Source organism: Thunnus albacares, chromosome 6 (genome assembly GCF_914725855.1).
Source record: "Thunnus albacares chromosome 6, fThuAlb1.1, whole genome shotgun sequence".
NCBI lineage: Eukaryota > Metazoa > Chordata > Actinopteri > Scombriformes > Scombridae > Thunnus > Thunnus albacares.
The window spans coordinates 11,571,996-11,592,656 of record NC_058111.1 but is presented as its reverse complement, the minus strand read 5'-3'; the positions used below and the strand labels follow the sequence as shown (position 1 = coordinate 11,592,656).

Below are 20,661 nucleotides of genomic sequence, written 5' to 3'. Positions count from 1 at the left end.
TGAAATATTTTTAAGATGCAGGGTGTATTTTATACATATTGTCCTATTGTCTATACAAGAACATAAAAGAAACATGTTTGTAGGAAGATATTGACTCCAGAAAAGATTCTATCAAGAACTTACAGTATATAAAAGCAAAGATTTCCAAGGTTAGTAGTTTATTTACTCTCTGAAAGTGCTGCCATGCATTTGTTTAACTGATCTGTATGTAACTACATGTATTCAGTATATGTATGTAGTTTATTTACGTGACATTCATACTTAAATTAAACGACTATGCATCTGGCAGGCCTGTAAGGAACTACTTGCTGACCTCTGAGACAAAACAAAGAGCTCTGGGTGTCCCTGTGGAGGAGCTTTTTGTAAAGCTTTTTGAGAGCAAGGACTGAACCCTTCACAGCAGATCATACTTTTTTTTATTGTATTAGATGCCAGCATACTTCTTCTCTTTCGATTCAAAAAATTCAGTAACAAAAAAAAAACATGAAATGAAATGTTTGATGAATTGAAATGATCTCAGAAATTTAGTATGATTATTGTAAGTTATGTATTTTTCCTTTAACCACAATTTCTGGCAGTAACTCAATGAAAATGAAAATAAATTAATTCATGAAATTCCTCAGTGTCATGTGTCACTGGGAGAGTCTGTGCCATAGGACTATGTAGTAATTTGCTCTTTCTTAAGCCTGTGTGTTTCATTTCTGTTTTACTCTTTTGCTGTTGCTGTGCAGTTTGTTAAGTGTCAGTGCCAGTTCTGTACATTTACTGACTCTATAAGTAATCAGCTAGCTGTAAATATGTTGGGAAGGTTCCCAAAATGTTGAAAAGTCTGTCTTCCAGTGTGCAGAAATATTATATGTACTTGACAATGTGCTGAGGTGGACCTAAGGTACACTCATATATGCTTTAGGTAGTCGTCAAACATGTTGGTGGTGAAATCTCTCTCCTGCATAGCAACAAATCCTTCTGCAGCCATGTTTGTTGTGGTGATCATGGTAACAGAGAGGGCCACTGAGGGTGTATAGGAAGAGTGCAAAGATTTATTTAAAGCTCTGTTCCTTCCAGGAAGTTTATTTTGTTTTTTATTAGACTGCACAAGTCAAACTGAAAACACACATTTGCAGATGATTTGCATTGGAAATAAAACATAACTATACACATACATAACTACAATTTGTGTTTCTATCAATATGACCACAGTAGTTATTAACCTTTTATTAAACAATATTGTGTCCAATCTTTTAATCTAAATTGATTAGACACTTAACACTGTTTTTAATAACATGAACCTCATATTGTAGTGAAACTTAGTAGAAAGAGCTTCAGCCAAAGCAGAGCCGTTCTATCCATCAACTCCAAGGGAAAATAATCAAGTCCTGCTGTGTACCCAGGAATGTGCAGCATGTATCCAGTATATGGCCTGTTCTTATATTTTCTGTGAGTAAGAGTGCATGGAGAGTGTTTGTGTACACTCTGGTGAGCTGGAAAGAAAAACTTATAGTATACAGTATCACTCTTGGCAAGGTGAGGTGTTATCCCTCTGTCCCTTATTTTTCATTCTCACCTATTCCTGCTGCTCAAGCAGCAGGGATTCCCAAAAAAAAGAAAAGTGAATTTTAATACTGTGCATGCCCCACCTCACTTGGTTTTTAGATGGGTTATGACCTACTTAGACACTGATATCTGAGATATCTGAGTGGTATGCAGACAGAGTTTGTTGTGTGAGTTCAGACATGAATCAGATGAAGCAGACGGGTTCCAGATCAGTTAGCGTGCAGAGCATGATTAATGAGGGCTAGCCTCTGAAGCTCAATAAGCGTCTGACAGATCTAGTTCATCTATTCCATTACGTCAGTCAGTTACATCAAACCAAATTGAAACAGTCTCCCACAGTGATGACCACATTGTTCAGTCAGCCGGGTATAAACAGCCACACTCACACTGACTTGTTCCTTTGACTCATAGCACCAGTGTGAACTGCACTCCTGAGGTCTGAGATGAACAATTACAGAAGAACTTGCACTAAAATCTCTTTAGATAATCTGCAGTGTACCAACCAAACAGGAAAACATGTAAATAGTACATTGAACATTGTTTCTTTAACCCCTTGAACACAGATATTACTCTTAAAGTCACAAAATAATTTTTCCACTCTGTACAACAACGTCACATGTTCTTTGCTTATTTCAGCATTATCACACATATGTTGATCAGTATTCAAATCCAAAAGCAGCATTTATTTTTATTTTCCAGTTGCCTTGTGCATCATTTTATATACATTTCACTGTGGCTCAGCCAGGCACATTAGGTATCTCTGTAAACTTTGGCATCCACACATTTTAAATAAAGTTCTGAGAGTCTGAACAAAGTTCAGCTGTGTTGAACATTTATATTGACAGACCCTGAGAGGGCCTGTGTAGAAAAACTGCTGCATAAGATGCCAGTTTGTAAGCAAACTGTGGGCAGGAGGCAAACAGCCCTGCACAGTTAACTGAAACCAGCACAGTGTGCAAAGGCAGAGGCCTCTCTCCATCCACAGGAACTGGCCAGTAAGAGCAAGAGAGCATTTGGCCTCTTGGGGCTGATTGCCAACTGCCCCACTCCTCCTCCACCCCACCTTCCAAAACGCAGCTCAGCCTTGCGCTATCCATGTCCACTGCAGCAGTGTCAGCTGTATGCTCCATGCTCCAGGCTCCCTGGGGCCCGGGTCTCCAATCACAGATGCAGGCTGCCCCTCAACAGCTCTCACCTCCCCTGCCTGTGTGCTCACTTTCTGGCTGCCTCCTTCTCTCCGCCTGCAAGTGTGCCTTGCAATTGTAGAGGCTGGCTCTTGTACTCCAAGGGGCCCAGCTAACGCTCCACCCCTCTCACTCTTCAGGATTCAGGCTGCAACGATGTTGGAACTCTTGGCCGTACTCATGGATCCATTTGTTTGCCACTGAAACATACAGACATTTGGAAACAGTTCAAATATGCTCCATAACAAGACTAAGAGTCTACAGACACACTAGCAACTCTGTGAGGCTGTGCATAGGAACAGAGGTGTTTTGAGCTAAATGCTAATAACAGAAATGATTGATGGTATAATGTTTACCATTTTCACCATCTTAGTTTAGCATGTTAGCATGCTTTGATTTGATAATTAGCTCAAAACACATAGTTAAGTTGAGGTTGATGAGAATGTCAGTTTTGCAAGTGATTGGTCAGAACTTTATTGAAAAAATTGAAATTTTGACCTTATGATGGCATTATAAAAGTCAGATTATCAAGTTATTACAATCTGATGGGGACATAATGTGCCAAATTTCATGGCAATCCATCCAACAGTTGTTGAGACTTTTCACTCCTAACCATAAACGTCAACCTCATGGTGGTTCTAGAGGAAAAGTCAAGGGATCCCCACTCAGTAGGATACTGAGAACTATGAATGTCTGTGTGCTGAGATACTTCATTAGATAAGTGAAATATTTGACCTGTTGGTGGTGCTAGAGGAAAGGTCAGGGGATCACCAAAGTCATTAAGATTCACTGTTGGGGCACCATCAAAATCTGCACCAAATGCCATGGAAATCCATCCAGTAATGGTCGAGATATTTCACTAAAAACAACTACGTCAACCTCACGTTAGCACTGAAGGGAATGTCAGATGGTCACCCAGGTCAATAGGATACATATTCTGAACACATGGAATGTCTGTACAAAATTTCATGGAAATTCATCTGATAGCTGCTTGAGATATTTCAGTCTGGATCAAAGTGGTGGACCGATTGACCGACAGACCGACATTGCCAGCCCTAGAGCCATGCTGCTAGGATGCCTAAAAACAACAGTACAAATTAAAATTATTCTTGTTTGAGCTTCTTTTAAGCCTTTGAATAATTCAGCTTGAGAACTACATTTTTTATGTTATAGCCTTAATATCTAATTTCTGATAACAATCAGTTTAATGAAACAGGAAATGCTTCTGCAGCTTATTTGTGATTAATATCCTTCTGTTAGTTTAACTAACACACATTTCAGCTGCCAACAGGCAGCAGACATTTAGCTCCCAAGATCAGTGCTCGGTGTCTGAACTGCACTCTGTAACATCTCTAAATGCATAATGCAGCACAGATGTGCCCTAGCTCTCATAGATGGGCTCCTGTACAATATGAATGCTGAACACTGGATAACTGTTATGAGAGACAGACCATGATAATGATGCAAGAAGATTAACGTTTTAAAACAGACAGCAAGGAGTCTGACTAATTCCTGTAATTTGCTATATTTCCATATTCACATCACTTTTTGGCTCTGTTGGCAGCATAATTACATCATACACTGAATATACTGACTCTTACCCCATTTGTCCCCAATAAGCACAGGGCAGCCAGCATGCAGGGTGTCTACATCCCCTTCACCATTTCTATGGAGATTCCACCAGAAGATGGCAGCTTTCTGTGATAAAAAAAAAGAAGTTAGAAATGTTTTTTGGTCTAAACTTCTCAATTAAAGCTGTGTTCTAACTAAACATATGTGACAAATATTAGGAAATAGGAGCCAAGAACAAGCACTCTTGCAGTTATATTATTTTATTGGTCATCCTATCAGTTTATGAGGTTCAGTTATTTTCTTGCTGCCCAGACAGGAAATGAGATCTCAGTAAAATGAAATGAGAAAGGTTAAACCACAGGGATGGCCTGGTACTGTAAATCTTCCACAGCAGCTCATTCATCAATCCAAAAACAGCCTCAACCTCCACAGAGGCTCAACCATACAATAGCAGTATTGTGGTAAGAAATCTCATGGCTGTTGTTGCTATGATCTGACCTTTTAGCATTTTGACAGCTGTGCCAGAGAATGCGGGTGAGGTGCAGAGTGAGTTGAAAATGCTCTAGTTTCAGGCAAAAATGACATACAGATAAAAAGAGGCTACTTTTAGCTCATCTGAGACATTCGCAGTGTGTTTACCTCCACGACAGGAACACTGAAGTTGGCGTAGATAAAGGCTGTGGACCCACCTGCCTCGACAGAGCTGAGCTGTGGAAAAGGACATTCCTTCAGAATTGTGTCTTGTGTTTATGCGCTCATGTTATGAAAAGCCACTTTCTGTCTGCCACACTGTTTTCAGAGTCTCACGAAAACCTTTATAACCACTTTCATTCAAACTTTCGCTGTGGATTAATTTTGATAACAATAAAATGTTTTTAAAACACAGTTACAAAGCAAAGAAATAGGGCAGGAATACTTAAGTAAATTGTATAATGGAGGTTGGAGACATCTGATTTAAGTTTATTGCATGACAGAATATCTATAAAAGTATAATTTAAAATTTTAAAAGCGTATTTCTGAGGTAAGGTCAGATCTTGTCTGAGCTCTTACGGCAGGTTGTTCCAAAGTCTTGCAGTACTCGTGGCAAAAGCTTGACCTCTTTTTTAATTTAGACTTGGGACAGCCAACAGGAATCTGCCCAAGAAGCTCTGGCAGCTATCTGGACCATAGAGAGTCATAAGAGGGTTAGATGAATACTTCACTCACATATATCATGAAGGTTGCCACTCGGTTCCCGGTTTTCAGCTTGTACACAGGACTCGAAGGTGACTGGTTGCATGAAAATGTAAAAAGTTGGTATACGGATAAAAAATGTAAAATATACATTAATCGAGTATTAGAACCTATAAACAAGTCTGTAACTTACGGTAGCGTGGTCAAAGTGAGGTTCATAATGGCCACCAATCCCATAATTCACCACTTGGAGGTACTCGCCATATGGATGCTTCACATTCAGACCTGTGAGCATGGAGATCCTCTGGTCCAGCTTCTCAACAATGGAGTGAGCTGAGACGTTCAGCCATGCACTAGAAGTAAGACATATTGTTAATCATATCTATCAAAATCCTGGTAATCATTTAGGCATTTAACTTTCCTCTTTTGATTTGGATTGAGTATAAGCATTCTCTATTTTATGGACAGAAACTGGCAATTATTTGTGGTTTATTATTTACAAATTACAGCTGATACATGCCATAAATTGTTCTACTGCTCCAACAAATGTATTTTAATTGACTGCAGAAAGATGTACAATTTAAATGACTGATAATAAACAACATGTCATAAACTTTAGTACCTCTTGCTGATGCGATATTCTGCTGTTGCTTGTTTCTCTCCAGCTGCCACAACAGATCTTCTCAACTTGTGAGCAAAGACAGAAAACAAAACATTTCGTGATTGTGATTGTTAGAGCAGCCAAGCTTTGATGTCCAGCTGCAATCCCTGACAAAATGTGATTAACAGCATGAACACTTGACCCAGTGGCATTTCAAAAATGCAAAACCGAGACCAGATAAGAGCAAAATCAAGAATGCAGATTCAAAAATTGGCAAAAACAGTTTCAAAAGCTGCCACAATGATGGAATTGCATTCCTTTTTCATCTTGTGTGCCCAGTCTTGGGGAGAGGAGATACGAGTGTGTGAGTGAATGTTAATTCTTGACTGAAAATCAATAAGGATGCAAAAATGTGCATAAGTGCCTTCACTGACTTCACCAACACACAGGCATGTCAAAGTTTACCTCGAAGTCTGAGTTTGGAAAGCAGTCTGGGGAAGTCCAGATGTTTCGGACCGCCCTTAAAACTGAGCCTCTGTGATTTATTTAAACTGCAGATTCGTCACACTGCGTTCTGTTCATTTAATTTAAACGTGTTTTTCAGTTTGCAGTGGGTACAAAAACTGGTACAATGCTCTAAAGCAGAAATCTGGTAAAGTGATATTTCTGATGGATTTTGCAGATCAAACTACACAAAATGATGTCATTACAGGCACAAACCATTTCAAAAGAAGGAAAATACTATAAAACTACTAACTTATCATTTCACCCATCAATTCATCACCAAGAAAACCTATTCTCTGCTCAAAACAACGGATCTGTGTTCTTGCTGGATCCCAGGCGGTCCAAATAAGGAACTGCGATCCAGAGAGAACAAAGTGTAAACCGTGGTCATGGTTAACGAATGCTGCTCACTGCTCCAAACTAATACCGTACTCTGGGCCTGTTTTCAATCAACCCACAAGCTGACATAATGATGAAATAAGCACAAGGGTTTCCATCTGAGCAAAGGATGGAAAACTCATTGAATAATGCCAAAACCTCACAGAAACTATAGGGCACCAATTGAGCTAGCCCACCAAATATTTCCTAAAGGAACTGAGTCAGCATACTGTAAGAAGCTCTGAGGACAATGCTCTGTAGCTTTCATTTAGATGAGCAGAATATTGATAGTTACTGTTGGATAGATACTGATGCAATATGAGAGTGTGCCTGTAGAGCTCAGCAGGATCTGGTAGACACTTTGAGGCACTCAGCCAAGTTTTCAGAGTGATATATCCCTCATTCCTTAAAGCCTTACTAAAGGCTGGGAAACGGACCAACTCTTCCTCCACAGGGTCTTTCCAGGATCTTTCCAGCAGGAAAAGGTACACGGTTGGCTTAGACTCCAGCAGCCAGAGAGCCCCACAGCAAGACTGGATAACTAAGTAATAATGCATATTTGCAGGAAATGTTTTTATCATGAACACTCTTCCTCTTAATAAAACAAACATAAATTCAATCTTGAGTCATGCACTTGTAGTTAAATGTTGCCTCCTGACTTCAAGATCAGTTTCCTTTTCAGTGTGCTTGTTGCAACAAGAGAGACTAAATGACCCAGAGGAAAACATTGTTCACAACTTCTCAAACATTTAAATGCCGCACTGGACAGTGACAACAAAATCTCATTAAGCGAACTTGTTTTTCTGCAGTGAAAGAAAAAGCTCTACACTGCTCATTGTCCAAGAGCAAGAAAACTTTAGAAACAGTGACACTGATGAAAATGTGAGTATTGGTCAGACAAAATAAGTTGCTGTTTTCCTATGAATGCACAGTTCTTGCCAGCATTTGCATTCAAGCTGTAAGCCATCTTGAAGGCCGTCTAGGATGAACTAGTTTATAAAGGCAATTGCAAATATGCCTATTAAAGATTGCATTACAAGTGAAAAGACAATTTTAAAGTCATGGTCACAGGCTGCTAATATGATCTTTATCTCTAATGGAAAACTAACAACTTGGAAGATGTCCAGGAGGCTGAAAGAGAAATAGAAATGTGTAGGAAAATGTATAACAGTAATAGAGCAGTGGCAACACCAACATAGGCTAGTTTCTGCTTAAAAAGCCATAGAGACAATATATTTCTAGTATATCCCTCCTATCAGTCGATAAGAAAATAATTGACTGTCTTCAATTTTAGAATCACAAAAACACTGTGTAACTTCTTTGAGGTACCAGATTTTCACATGGCAACGGCAAAACATTACAGTTCATGTATTTGTTGATTTCAATAAACTTTAACAGACTCTCTTAAACTCTTCCTGTTTTTGTGAGTCCCATGTGGAAAAAAATAGCACAGCCATTGGATGATCTAATTGGATAAACTAAAAAAATGCTTGGTGTTAATTGTAAAGATGTGGCTCTATGTCTTAATTCCTCAAAAGCTGATATATTGGAGACAAATGTTTTGTGGTTTATCCACAAGTGATGAGAAACATGCACACTGCTGGCACTTACTCCTGGCTGAGCGACTCTCTTGACATCTTCAGCCTCTTTGTCAGTGATGAAATCGTGATACAGAACCACATAAGGCTGCAGGCTCAGTACTTCACGTCTTACTGGCTGCAGTAGCAGCCCAGGACTGCCATTGTTGAAATAGTCGCAGAATAGTCTGGGGTTTTTAAAATGCATTGGCTGTTAGAAAGAAACATGATTCTGAAGTCAATTAACAAGGTCAAATCAAGAATTGTTTTTCTTTTTCATCAACAAACAATTTTTCTCTCACCATGTAAGCTTAAAGGGGACGTATCATGCATATTTCCAGGTCTTTTTATTGTGGGGCTTTACTGGAATATATTTGCATTATTTACAGTTCAAAAAACTCCTTATTTGTCTTATAATGGCCCTTTATACAGCCCCTCAGTTCAGCCTCTGTCTGAAACAGGCCATTTTAGCTCCTCTCTCTTTAAGGCTCCCCTCCCAATGAGCCTACTCTGTTCTGATTGGCCAGATCCCAGAAGCTGCCTCTCAGCAGATTTCCGCTAGTTCCAGAGGCTACATAAGCAAACAGAAGTAGTCTGATTTTGCTTCTTTTTCCTTTTACTTTACAGGAGAAACTATAAACTTCTCAAATACATCTGTAGATGTTCAAGCCTGAATCTGATCTGAAATATGCGAGTGGACAAATAGGCCATAGGACAATCTTAGCAGCAAGGACTGCTGAACAGACGGCCATTTATGGGCATGTGTAAACAATCTGATGTCAGTTTAATGGATCAGCATTGAGATCAGGTTGAAGCCTAGGCTTTTGACTTGAAGGTGGCATTTTTACATACATTCACCTCAAGTTTTAGAACATTAACTAAGTTTAACATAGACAGAATATAAATGACAGAAAAACCCAAGAAGCATGATAAGTCCCCTTTAAAGGAAAATGCAACTTTGAAATTGTTTTACAAGTCTTGACAAGGCAGAGAAAAGTTCAATCACAAACTTGTTTCTGGGTAAATTCTTGGATACAGGTTGAAACAAGAGAACTAACTGAATATGATTTAAATGAAAGAATATACTCCTGCTCTGCTCTGAAACTGCTTATGTAACATCCTCTTTCTACATTTAACTTACCGTTGGCTAAACTGTAAATAACAACTTTTTCCAAACTGAAAAACAATTGAAAATGTTTATATGTGCCTGGTGGAATAAACTTGCATTGAAAAAGCAGCATTCTTGTTCACATGTGGTTAGTATTATACAATTAAGATTACTCTAGTGGTCGTATTAACCTGCCCGGATATTTTCTTGATACACAGTGCGTGCACAGAATGATTAATGGTGGAAAATACCTGAGAGCCTTGGGTCTGGCAGAGTCTCTCATAAGTGTCCCTGGTCCTTAAATAATTGGAAGTAGGTCTCCTCAACCCATCACTCCTGATTGATTTGGGTGGAATCGTAACCAGCAGCTTCTCGTATTTCTCAACGTTCTGCAAAACTCTTCCATTCATTGGATCTGAGAAGAAACACATAAGTAGAATAATAATACATTACAGGACATGTTTCTTTATGAGGTACCAGCAGTGAAGAGAGTTGTATATATATGACAGAGACAAAAAAAAAAATTACCGTGATGCAGTAACTCCTGAGACAGACTAAGAGCATAGGAGACGTTTCCTGTCTGAAACAATGAGAGGAATTTAGAGCAGTGCAATTCATCAAACATTTTACAAGTGCTTGTTTTTCTCGAGGTCTTTCACTGACTTTAAAGTGAGAGAAAGCCAGGTGATCCAGAGCGTCCTCTAAAGTCCCCTCATTCTCAGGGCTCCACTCTCCTCTTGTTCCCCTGAAGAGACGCACCGACTCCTCCATCCACTGCACTGAGTGGTAATAGTCTTCCTGCTCATAGGCCACCTGTGAAAAGTGACACCTGGGTTACTTTTAATTACTGATATTTGGCAGTTTAAATGGTATTTGTCCCTGATAGCCATCCCACTCATTCAGATGGCAGCTAAGTGTTGGCACGCTCTGGTGTGTTCTGTTACTAGAGGACTAAATGTGAGCTGGATTGCCATAATGGTTGAATACCACCTTGATCTTCTGCCCGTTTTGACTTTTCTTGGTCTTATCTAGAGGCTGCAACAGTTATCTTATTTATTTATTAATCTGCCAAATTATTTTCTTGAATAATAGTTTAGTCTATAACAATGTCAGTCTTGAAGGACGCTCACAGTTTCTCCAGAGCCTAAAGTGACGTCTTCAAACTATCTATCTATTATCTAAATAGTTGCAGATGAATTTTCTTTTGATGAGCTAATCAATTAATTGACTATCATGGCTGCTTTAGTCTCATCCATTTAGGGGTTTTGACATCTGGCTTTGTTTCTCAGTCTAGTCCATCTTCATGCATTTTCAAATTTAGAGATTACACCTGGACTAACAACAAAGTACAATTTGGGCTCGTAGGAGCTTCTGCAGGAATTTCTCTGTGTTTATGTTCTCACTCCTTCACCACACACATTTGACCAATGAGAGGAAAGAATGTTCTCATCTTGCTTTTACTGATGCATTTTGGTTTGCTTGGAATAAAATGAACCAAGTTTAACAACTCATCCACTGACTCAGACTGGAGAAAACGCACAAGCGGTTTGAAAACACCCTAAAGTACTATTTCCATTCATATTTGACCTTTTCCTAAAGTTGATGAAACATAGACTGTCCAGATGGCCCAGTATCATTCGGAAATGATAAAGGGGAAATTTTTTTTTTCCAAAACCCAGTTTCTATTCAACAAAATGAGTTAAACTCCATAAATACATGTTTAAACACAAGCAGCTGTGCAAGAACTTTCTGATCATAGAAGTCAACATGATTATAAATCTGACCAAACATTTGATGTCAGCTTTCAGTACATCACAATATTGAGATTTGATATCAAGCCATCTCAGTGAATGGAGCGACATGTCTGTTGATCCTTAAGAAACACCTTAAGCATTATTTATACATTTAAAAAGTTATGAACACTGTTCTGTCTCAGACTTGCAAACATGGTCTCAAACCCAGCTTGGAACTGACATGCAGGACTTGATTAAGTAGGTGTTGAGAAAAGGACTGACAGCACCCACATACTGTAGAGACAAGGTGGCATTGGGCTCCTCCCATCACAGATTACAGCCACAATCCCTCCAGACAGCACACAAACACACACAAGCTCAACTCAACTAATCAGACACACTGACTTCGACTTATCTTCCCTGCCATGAGTTTACAACCAGTTCACAACATTACACCCCATAATTTGTGAGCTACGGCAATAGCCTAAAGAGCCAATGAATTTTTAAAAATAGTTTAATAGGAAAAAAGACAAAATAGTCTGCAGAGCTTTTTATTGCCTAAATGAAGCATCAGTGGTAAGAGGATGGTTCCCTCCAACAATTCAAACATCTTTTTAACTTTCTCCTAAAGCAACTGACCAGCTACAACGTTCTGTTTGTTTTGAAGGACAGTTTAACAGCCATATAAAAGCATGTGTAGGCTGACAGCACCCTTAAACTAAGCATCTCTGTTTACAGAATGCCTCAGATAATCTCAGCCTCTGAACAAGTGAAGGCAAGCTCTGCTCTTTTGCTCCAAACACTTCTAGACTTCTGCTGCGTGAGATAATGTCTTTTCCATACAGGAGGATGTCTCTCCCACACAGTGCCCTGCCCTTACACATCACCACTGTACATAAACAGTGGAACTTATTGTGGGGAAATCTTTATTTTTCTTTCTTTCATATTTGTATAATATTATATTCATCTTCATATTAAAATTATTCCCAGGCACGTAATGGGAAGAATTCCACTTTTTCCAGGCTGACTGTCCCACCACACAATGACTGACAGGTTTGGACTAAAACTATTTTGCAGACCTTTGGAATGAGACGTTAATCAGGGATGGAAATTTTCACCGCATCCTCCAAAAATCTCTCCATTTCATTACCTCACATGAGCACTCATAGCTTATTTTACAGAAAGATAACAGACTTCTTTCAACACTCCCATCACACTTCTTTGCCATATAAAGGAAAGTCATGCATGCTGTACCTTTCCAACCAAAAAGCAGTCATCACCAGATAGTGGGACAGACACTGCAGGTATGCAGATATCAATAGGTTTGCCATTAGTGACCCTCTGGAATCGACCTCTTGCCAGACTCGCAACTTGGAGAGCATACACATCCTGTAGTCTCATCAGCCCCTTAGCGGCCCCCTGGAGGTCTTCCAGTTTGGGCAGACCGGCCTCTTCCTCCTCGTAACTGGACCTGAGGGCTGGACAGCAGAAAGGCCAAAAGGTGAACGGGGGGCGGGGGTTGGGTGGTGACAGCAGAGAAGTGGGTGGAAGGCGCTTAGTTATCACCACCAGATGTGTCTGTAAAGAAGCCAACCTTGTGTGTTCTCCATGGCTTCGTTGCTGTAGACGACGTTCAGCCACTCTGAGTGCAGGCGCTTGATCAGAGTGAATGCCACCAGCGGGTTCGCCATCGCAGCTGCAGGACCTTTGTAAACTTGAGCGTGCAGGTCAGACACTTTGGCATAAAAACTGTAGGGAAAGAACAGAGACTGTGACTAACCTGCAGGAAGCCGCTATCATCATCATCATCATTATGTCGGGGCAGATGAATAAAGGCTGATCAATTACTGTTTTAACTTGCATGATCAAAAGGGCTCATATAAATATAAATTGGTAGGGAGTGACCCACCAATTTATATTAAAGTTTCAAGACTTGTTCCCCTTCAGTCATCTTGATTCTAGTTTAATGGAGGTTTCTGACTGGAGGAATGTACCGCTTGTAAAACCTAACATTTCATTTTCCTTCTAGTTAATATTATCCCAATAGGTTTTGACAGTATAAGTCAAATATGAGCTAATGATGTTTGTCATTTCTGTGTCAGAAAAATGAGATCCAAATGAGGTTTACTATTTGATTTGGATGCAGGACTCCCAGCTGTGAATCAGAAAATGTGACCACATCCTGTTAAAACCTCCACATGTGCTGTCATCATCATTTCTAAAAGCTTGTTCCATTATTATTCACTGTCTGTGAAACTACTCCAGGATTTGTCACCGATTGGTCTTGTGTCTCTGCTATTAGGAGAGATTCAAGTTTTTCTCCAACTAAAACAAAGCTGTGGATTAGTGTGGATTTTTCCTTTATTTCTCCATAGACTGTTTCCCTACAGAGAGGTACAAGGCTGTTTCTGGCGCTTTGACACTACTAGACTGATTATTTACACTTCTGGCATGCAAATGACAAGGAATGCTATCTCTTATCAAAAATCTCTGCATGCCTGTCACTCACCGTTTGATGTCCTCCAGTCTCTCCACCTCGTGGTCAATATAAGTTCTCAAGTAATTGATCAGCTTCCGTTCAACACTGATCGCCTGCTTTACGTTCAGCAGCGACGTATACATTTCACCTACAGAAACGGGGATCACAGCTGAAGCCAGGAGACCCCAATTTATGTAAACACATGCAATGCACTTCATCTCCAAGGCAGAGAATAAGGCTGGCGCTACTCCAGCAGCTACTGACTGTTTCCTCTCAGTGTACTGAACAGCACTGAGGATCTTCAGGGTTTGCGCCTCCTGGCTCTCCCCTGATTCACAAACGTGCCTCTACAGTCCTCTCTGGGATCTCCTTCAGGTCTGAGATCAGCTTTCTGTTCATGGGACAGACCTGCAGCCTGCATTCAAAGCACAAGCACTTTCACATTACCGCGCGCACGTGACAGCTTTATTAGCTCAATAATCACAAAAATAGGCTGCGTAAAAGTTTAATGAGTTTGTGTCCAGCGCCAGTTTGTGATTAAACCAGCTGCACGTTCAGTTTGTGCTTGGCTGCATGCAAATTAATTATACCACGGTATCATCATTCATTTACTTTAAAAAAAAAAAGTTTTGTTTTTTAAAATTAGGCTAAATATTATGTGTATTTCATATTAAATCTTTAATCAAATACTTGTGCATATTGGTATTGAGTTTGGAGTTGTAGCGACACCTGCAGGTTGATGTTATGCACAACAAGCTGCAGTAATAAAACTGCACAGTTCAGATATTTCAGCATTTGAGTGAGAAAGAGAGAGAGCAGTAAATTATCGCTATATAGTGTTATTTCATATTATTATATGTGCTATTTAAACAGTAGTAGATAGATAGATGAAGTAAAAGATAGATAGAGTACTTTATTAATCCCAAATGGAAATTACACAGTGGTACAGCAGCCACTTACTATAAATCAGAAAAAACAAAAATGATGGGCTGAGTAAAAAAAAAAAAAAAAAAAAAAAAAAGCTAAATTATTATCACAAAATAAGCTAACTTAAATATAAAAATAAATAGTGGCATTAGTAATTTAATTTTGCTGGAAAATAACACAAGAAACCAGCATACGATGAATTTATGAGGAACAACTTCTTAAAATTATTATTTTCCCCCAAAACAAATAAATGCATCATTTTATAACTAAGTGTATGACATGCATGCATAAAAAAGTACAATCAAAGAATAATTATGTAGTATATTGATATCTGTTCTGTATAGTTTCCCTGTCATAGAAAGTGCAAATATAAAAACTGTACAGAAATGGTATTATTCAAATTCATAGTTAAATTATGACAAAGAAAGTACACATTTTCACACATAATTTGAATATTTGGGTCCCCAAGGGTGACAACGCCTTACAGGATTGTTTTAATTATTTCTTATGGTTGAGATATTTAACCCATGAGACCTGTAACACAGTCTGACAAAAATCAAATATGATAACTTATGTATACACATTCAATTCATACATGATTTACATCCAAATATTACAATGCTTATCTGCAAGTAGGGCTTGAAATACAAAGCACAGATTGTCTGATTTCTGAGTTTTTGTCTTTTAAATATTTGTACATATAGAGCCTAATAAAGGTAAGTGGCAGAAGGCCAGAAGCATTTTGAGTCAGCCTCCCTGCAACTCAGTCACACAGTTCATCATAAATCTTGTGTGATCAGCACTGCAGCCAGAATTGGAGACTGAATCTAAACTTTACTGTAGAGCACCTTGAATTAACTCTCTCCTTATTGATGATACTGGGTCAGATGTACAGTCATGGCCTGGTTTATATTTAACTGAGGTAGATCTATAAAACTGTTGAACTTGTCTCTAAAAACGGTGCCAATGTGTAAATAAAAGAAAGGGGTTATGATTGCTTTCTGAGGGCAGCAGCGGTTAAAAGAGTTTTATTCTATTAATGAGAAATTCTTGTTTAGAGTTTTTGATTTTTTTTCAGCATTTATAAATGTTTTATAGTTTGTAAATCTTCAGATTACAATGAAAATCATTTGTTGTATTTCTATATAAAGAAAATATTTTAAACATGACAAATATGTCTTTTTTTCATTTGTATATTTTATTTAAGAGCTGTGTCAAAACTAAATCAGTCAGTTTAAAAAGCAGTCCTGCGGTTTGCCTCTGACACGTGGTTTGACCTTGTTTGTGCAGCAGAGGAAAGTTTTCCCAATGTAGACCCTGAGACTCTGATCCCGAAAACCGTAGATGAGCGGGCTGAGAAAGCGTGGAATGAGGATGAAACAGAAGTAATTGAAAAAGGCGATGTCTTCTGGTAGCCAGTTGGCATGCAGCACTATGAGAGTTTCAGTGATGGGGAGAGTGTAGGCCAACATGCACAGCAATAGCTGAAAGCCGTGCAGCAGCACAGTGTGCATGGCTTTGCTCACAGACACTCGGTCTTGTCTCATCTTCCTGGTTTCCAACAGGATTCTCATGTATGTGAAGAGGATGATGACAGCCACAACTGCAAAGAAGAGCACACTCACAGCAACTTTGATTAATGTCTGGATTGGAGATAAGTTGATGACGACAGGTTTACAAAGCACAGGGGTAGAGAAGGCATCCACAGCAGGGTAACGTTTCCCGATGGAGTGGTCAATGACAGGGGAGATACAGCTGATGAGCCACAGAGACAGTATAATGATCCAGATGCGGTCTGAGCGCCAGGTGGCCGGGCACTGGAGAGGATAGATGATGGCAACGTATCGCTCCAGTGACATGGTGGCCAGGATTAAGGATGTGTTCTGGAAAGTGACTGTGGATATGAACAGCAGAGGAACACAGTAGACAATGGCAAATTTTACCTTGCCCATGACAAAGAGGAAGAGCAAGACAGAGGACAGGAGCTGAAGGGTGTCATTGACTAGCATGTAGGCAAACAGGATGTAGCGTGAGGTGTCCAGAAACTGCCTGTGAGATGCAAAGATGTGAAGCATGAGGACAATGCAGCAGAGGAAGACGCAGAAGAAGGGGATAACCACACACACTTTGATTATCACAGACAGGCTTTTGTGGGATGTTGCATTGAGTGGAAATTCAGTCAGATTCTGCATTTTTTCATGTGCATGTGGACTGGAGCAAACCTGTTAAAGAGAGAAATCACTTAAAGGCCTTTGTACATACTGAGAAATTTAAAATAAATACACACTTATTATCTAAATAGGATTAAAATACAGATTAAAGAGCAGCATACTGTCTATAAATGCTTAACAATTGAGAGACAAACACCAATTTTGTCAAGAAAAAATACCTCGTCTTTCCTCATTAACCCTTTTAAAGAGACTATTTGCACTTTTAACAATTTATACATTTCCACATTCAGAATTAATGATCACTCACCTAAGAAGATGAACTGACCGAGCTTTATACTTATCATACAATGTTTCTTCAACGAGAAACATCTCTGGGATGATCCTCCCCTTATCTGATGTGTTTAGTCTGGTTCCTGTATGTTTGATTCAGGCATGATTCCTCCAGAGATACATTAATTCCATGCTATCGTCATGAAGCATTATTTTTCTCATTAGCAACACATTTCAGTAGGGAGATGGGGCTAATGGGTTAATAATGAAGCTAATGTGTAGTACATGTAGAGACATTATTGATGTGGTTTACCAGACAATCAAACAGGCAGTCAAGTCAATGATGTATAGCATAAGAATGATACAAAAAAGAACATTTTCCATTTGAGTACAACAATGAAAAATCTTCCAAGTGACGTTCCACTGACCAGCAAACAGTAAGAACCAGGAACAAAAACCCAGGCAAAAGCTTTATTTCTCATATTTATTTTTTTTCTTACATCTAATAATCCCATATTCATGCACAATCACAGTGTATTCTTTGCACCATGGCTTGAGCAATTTTATTTGATGCTACCGGTAGTTACTTTGCATATTCAGATTATACACACAAAAAAATGATGTGGTTATAAAATATGCATTTTATCGATTAAAGCAAAGAAAAGTGTATGAAGTAGTTAAATCTAGTTGCAGCTTGACCAGCTGCAACATTAAAATGCTGCTTACACAATGCATCGATTACAATAATCCAATAATCAAATTATCACTGACAATCCACATGTCCCATGTCTACTACTACTATTGTCATTATTAGTCATATTACTGTAGGTATGTCAATGAATGAATGAACATGACTTTCCTCCCAAAACTTCACCAGCATGTTGATTTCCTAACAAGAGGAGACAACATTTTGGACCTGGTCTACACTACCCACAAAGGGGCATACAAGGCCTCACCCCTGCCCCACATCGGACTCTCTGATCACATCACTGTTATGCTAATACCAGCATACAGTCCAAGAGTGAAAGTCACCAAACCGGTTCAGAAGCAGGTACGGGTGTGGCCAGAGGGGGCCTCCTCTGCCCTCCAAGACTGCTTTGACACAACAGACTGGGAAATGTTTAAGCAGGCAGCCACACACAACAACCTCACAGACATTGAGGAGTATACAGACACTGTTACTTCTTATATCAGCAAGTGCATCGATGATGTGACCCACACAAAAACCATCATCACTCGGGCTAACCAGAAGCCATGGCTGACAGGGGATGTCCATCGGCTGCTGAGGGCCAGAGACAACGCCTACAGAGCTGGGGATGAAATTGGCCTGAGAACAGCAAGAGCCAACCTGTCCTGCGGCATCAGGTAAACAACACAGGAATACACAAACAAGATAACCAGCCAATTTAAAGACTGCAGAGACACACGGAGCCTGTGGCAGGGCATTCAGACCATCACAGACTGTAAACCCGCACCACAGCTCTGCAACAGCAACATCTCTCTGCTCAACAACCTCAACAGCTTCTTTGCACGTTTTGAAGCACAAAACAACACACGCCCACAGAAGACTCCACCCCCCTCCCACGATCAGACTCTGTGCCTGTCAGCTGCCAGCGTGAAGAGGACACTCTTCGCCATCAACACACGCAAGTCAACAGGTCCAGACAACATCCCTGGTCGTGTGCTGAAGGACTGTGCAGAGGAGCTTAAAGATGTCTTCAAAGATATATTTAATACTTCGCTGAGGCAGGCTACCGTTCCATCATGTTTGAAGTCCACCATCATCATACCTGTGCCAAAGACACCCGCTCCATCCAGCTTCAATGACTACCGCCCTGTGGCACTGACCCCCATCATCACGAAGTGCTTTGAACGGTTAGTCATGTCACATATTAAATCCATCCTACCCCCACCCTGGACCCCTTCCAGTTTGCATACCGGGCCAAACGGTCCACAGAGGATGCAATCTGTTCTGCTCTCCACCCAGTCCTCACCCACCTGGACACAAAAGACTCATATGTGAGAATGCTGTTCGTAGACTTCATTTCAGCATTAAACACCATAATCCCACAACAGCTAATCAGTAAACTGGACCAGCTGGGGCTCAACACCTCCCTCTGCAACTGGTTGCTGGACTTCCTTAGTGAAAGGCCACAAGCAGTACGAGTCGGCAACAACATCTCGAGCAGCATCACACTCAGCACAGGGCCCCCCCAAGGCTGTGTGCTCAGTCCCCTGCTCTTCACCCTGCTGACTCATGACTGCACACCAACCTGCAGCTCAAATCACATGGTGAAGTTCACGGACGATACAACTCTGGTGGGTCTCATTACCAAGGATGATGAGACCCACTACAGGAAGGAGGTCAAACTTCTGACCACGTGGTGCAAAGACAACAACCTCCTGCTAAACGTCAGCAAGACCAAGAGATAGTTGTTGACTTCCGGAGAGGCCACACTCAACACCCTCCACTGACCATCAATGGTGGAGAGAGTGAGAGAGTGAGCAGCACCAAATTCCTGGGGGTGCACATCAGTGAGGACCTATCCTGGACCACCAACACTGCATCACTGGCGAAGACAGCACAGCTGCGCCTCTACTTCCTCCACAAACTTAAGCAAGCGGGAGCTCCCCCTCCCATCATGTGCACTTTCTACCGGGGCACCATTGAGAGCATATTGTCCAGCTGTATCGCTGTGTGGGGCGGGAGCTGCACCATCCAGAACTGGAAAACCCTGCAGCACATCGTGAACACAACTGGAAGGATCATTGGTGCCCCACTCCCCTTCCTGCAAGACATTTATAACACCCATCTCACCCGCAAAGCGACCATGATTGTGTGCGACGCCAGCCACCCCGCACACAGTCTGTTCAGCCTCCTGCCATCAGGGAGAAGGTACCGAAGCCTCCGTGCCCGCTCCACCAGACTCACTAACTGCTTCATACACCAGGCTGTCGGGAGGCTGAACTCTCTCCCCACCCTCCCACTCCCTCCTGGACACCCTGGACTCTGAACCCTGACCTTCAGAAACGGACTGTCTTTTGCACTACCACTGCACAATATCATGCTGCTGCACTATTTGCACTACAGGACAATATATATTTTATTTTTTTATTTTATTTATTATTATAGCATAGTCTTTATTTTAGTATATGTCTATTTGTTGTGCACTTTTTTGTCTTACTTGTCTTACTTTAATGTTGCCACCACGGGATACTGAGAAACGTTTTCTCGATTCTTCTGTATGTTTGGCACATGTAGAGAATTGACAAATAAAAATCTTGAATCTTGAATCTTGAATATTTCATCCTGTATATTTTGACCTTAACTTCTTCCTCCACATGGTTGCTGTGGTTACTGATGGTCCTGCTCAGCTGTGTGGATCTAGGTGTGTACAAGCTGTGTGAAGACGGGAGCTACACCCTACAA

At 40.4% G+C, this 20,661-nt stretch overlaps 2 protein-coding genes across 4 annotated transcripts; both read right to left on the bottom strand.

The window, feature by feature from the left end:
* Positions 1-2,198: 2,198 nt before the first annotated feature.
* Positions 2,199-14,344, bottom strand: p4ha3 (prolyl 4-hydroxylase, alpha polypeptide III). 3 transcript variants are annotated; one of them, XM_044355204.1, is made up of 14 exons: positions 14,128-14,344; positions 13,894-14,011; positions 12,979-13,133; positions 12,639-12,862; positions 10,315-10,464; positions 10,180-10,231; positions 9,903-10,066; positions 8,578-8,754; positions 6,106-6,170; positions 5,677-5,836; positions 5,517-5,579; positions 4,950-5,018; positions 4,340-4,436; positions 2,199-2,938 (listed from the first exon to the last, which is right to left on the bottom strand). In XM_044355204.1, the coding sequence occupies exons 2-14, from the start codon at positions 14,004-14,006 to the stop codon at positions 2,868-2,870; spliced, it is 1,560 nt and encodes a 519-aa protein (XP_044211139.1). In that variant the 5' UTR covers positions 14,007-14,011; positions 14,128-14,344; the 3' UTR covers positions 2,199-2,867. The 3 variants fall into 3 exon arrangements, with proteins under 3 accessions (XP_044211139.1, XP_044211138.1, XP_044211140.1); XM_044355203.1 differs by having other exon boundaries at positions 13,894-14,344; XM_044355205.1 differs by lacking the exon at positions 13,894-14,011 and having other exon boundaries at positions 2,200-2,938; positions 14,128-14,343.
* Positions 14,345-15,996: 1,652 nt separating this feature from the next.
* Positions 15,997-17,146, bottom strand: LOC122984575 (odorant receptor 131-2-like). Its single transcript, XM_044355117.1, has one exon. The coding sequence runs from the start codon at positions 16,980-16,982 to the stop codon at positions 16,020-16,022; it is 963 nt and encodes a 320-aa protein (XP_044211052.1). The 5' UTR covers positions 16,983-17,146; the 3' UTR covers positions 15,997-16,019.
* Positions 17,147-20,661: the final 3,515 nt, after the last annotated feature.

Excerpts from the sequence above, each read along its gene's own strand:
- p4ha3 (XM_044355203.1), bottom strand. The coding sequence starts at position 14,081 with ATGAAGTGCATTGCATGTGTTTACATAAATTGGGGTCTCCTGGCTTCA. Across the intron at positions 12,863-12,978 it reads AGCCATGGAGAACACACAAG|CCCTCAGGTCCAGTTACGAG; the intron begins GTTGGCTTCTTT and ends TCTGCTGTCCAG. Across the intron at positions 6,171-8,577 it reads AGAGAGTCGCTCAGCCAGGA|TTGAGAAGATCTGTTGTGGC; the intron begins GTAAGTGCCAGC and ends TTTGCTCACAAG.
- LOC122984575 (XM_044355117.1), bottom strand. The coding sequence starts at position 16,982 with ATGCAGAATCTGACTGAATTTCCACTCAATGCAACATCCCACAAAAGC.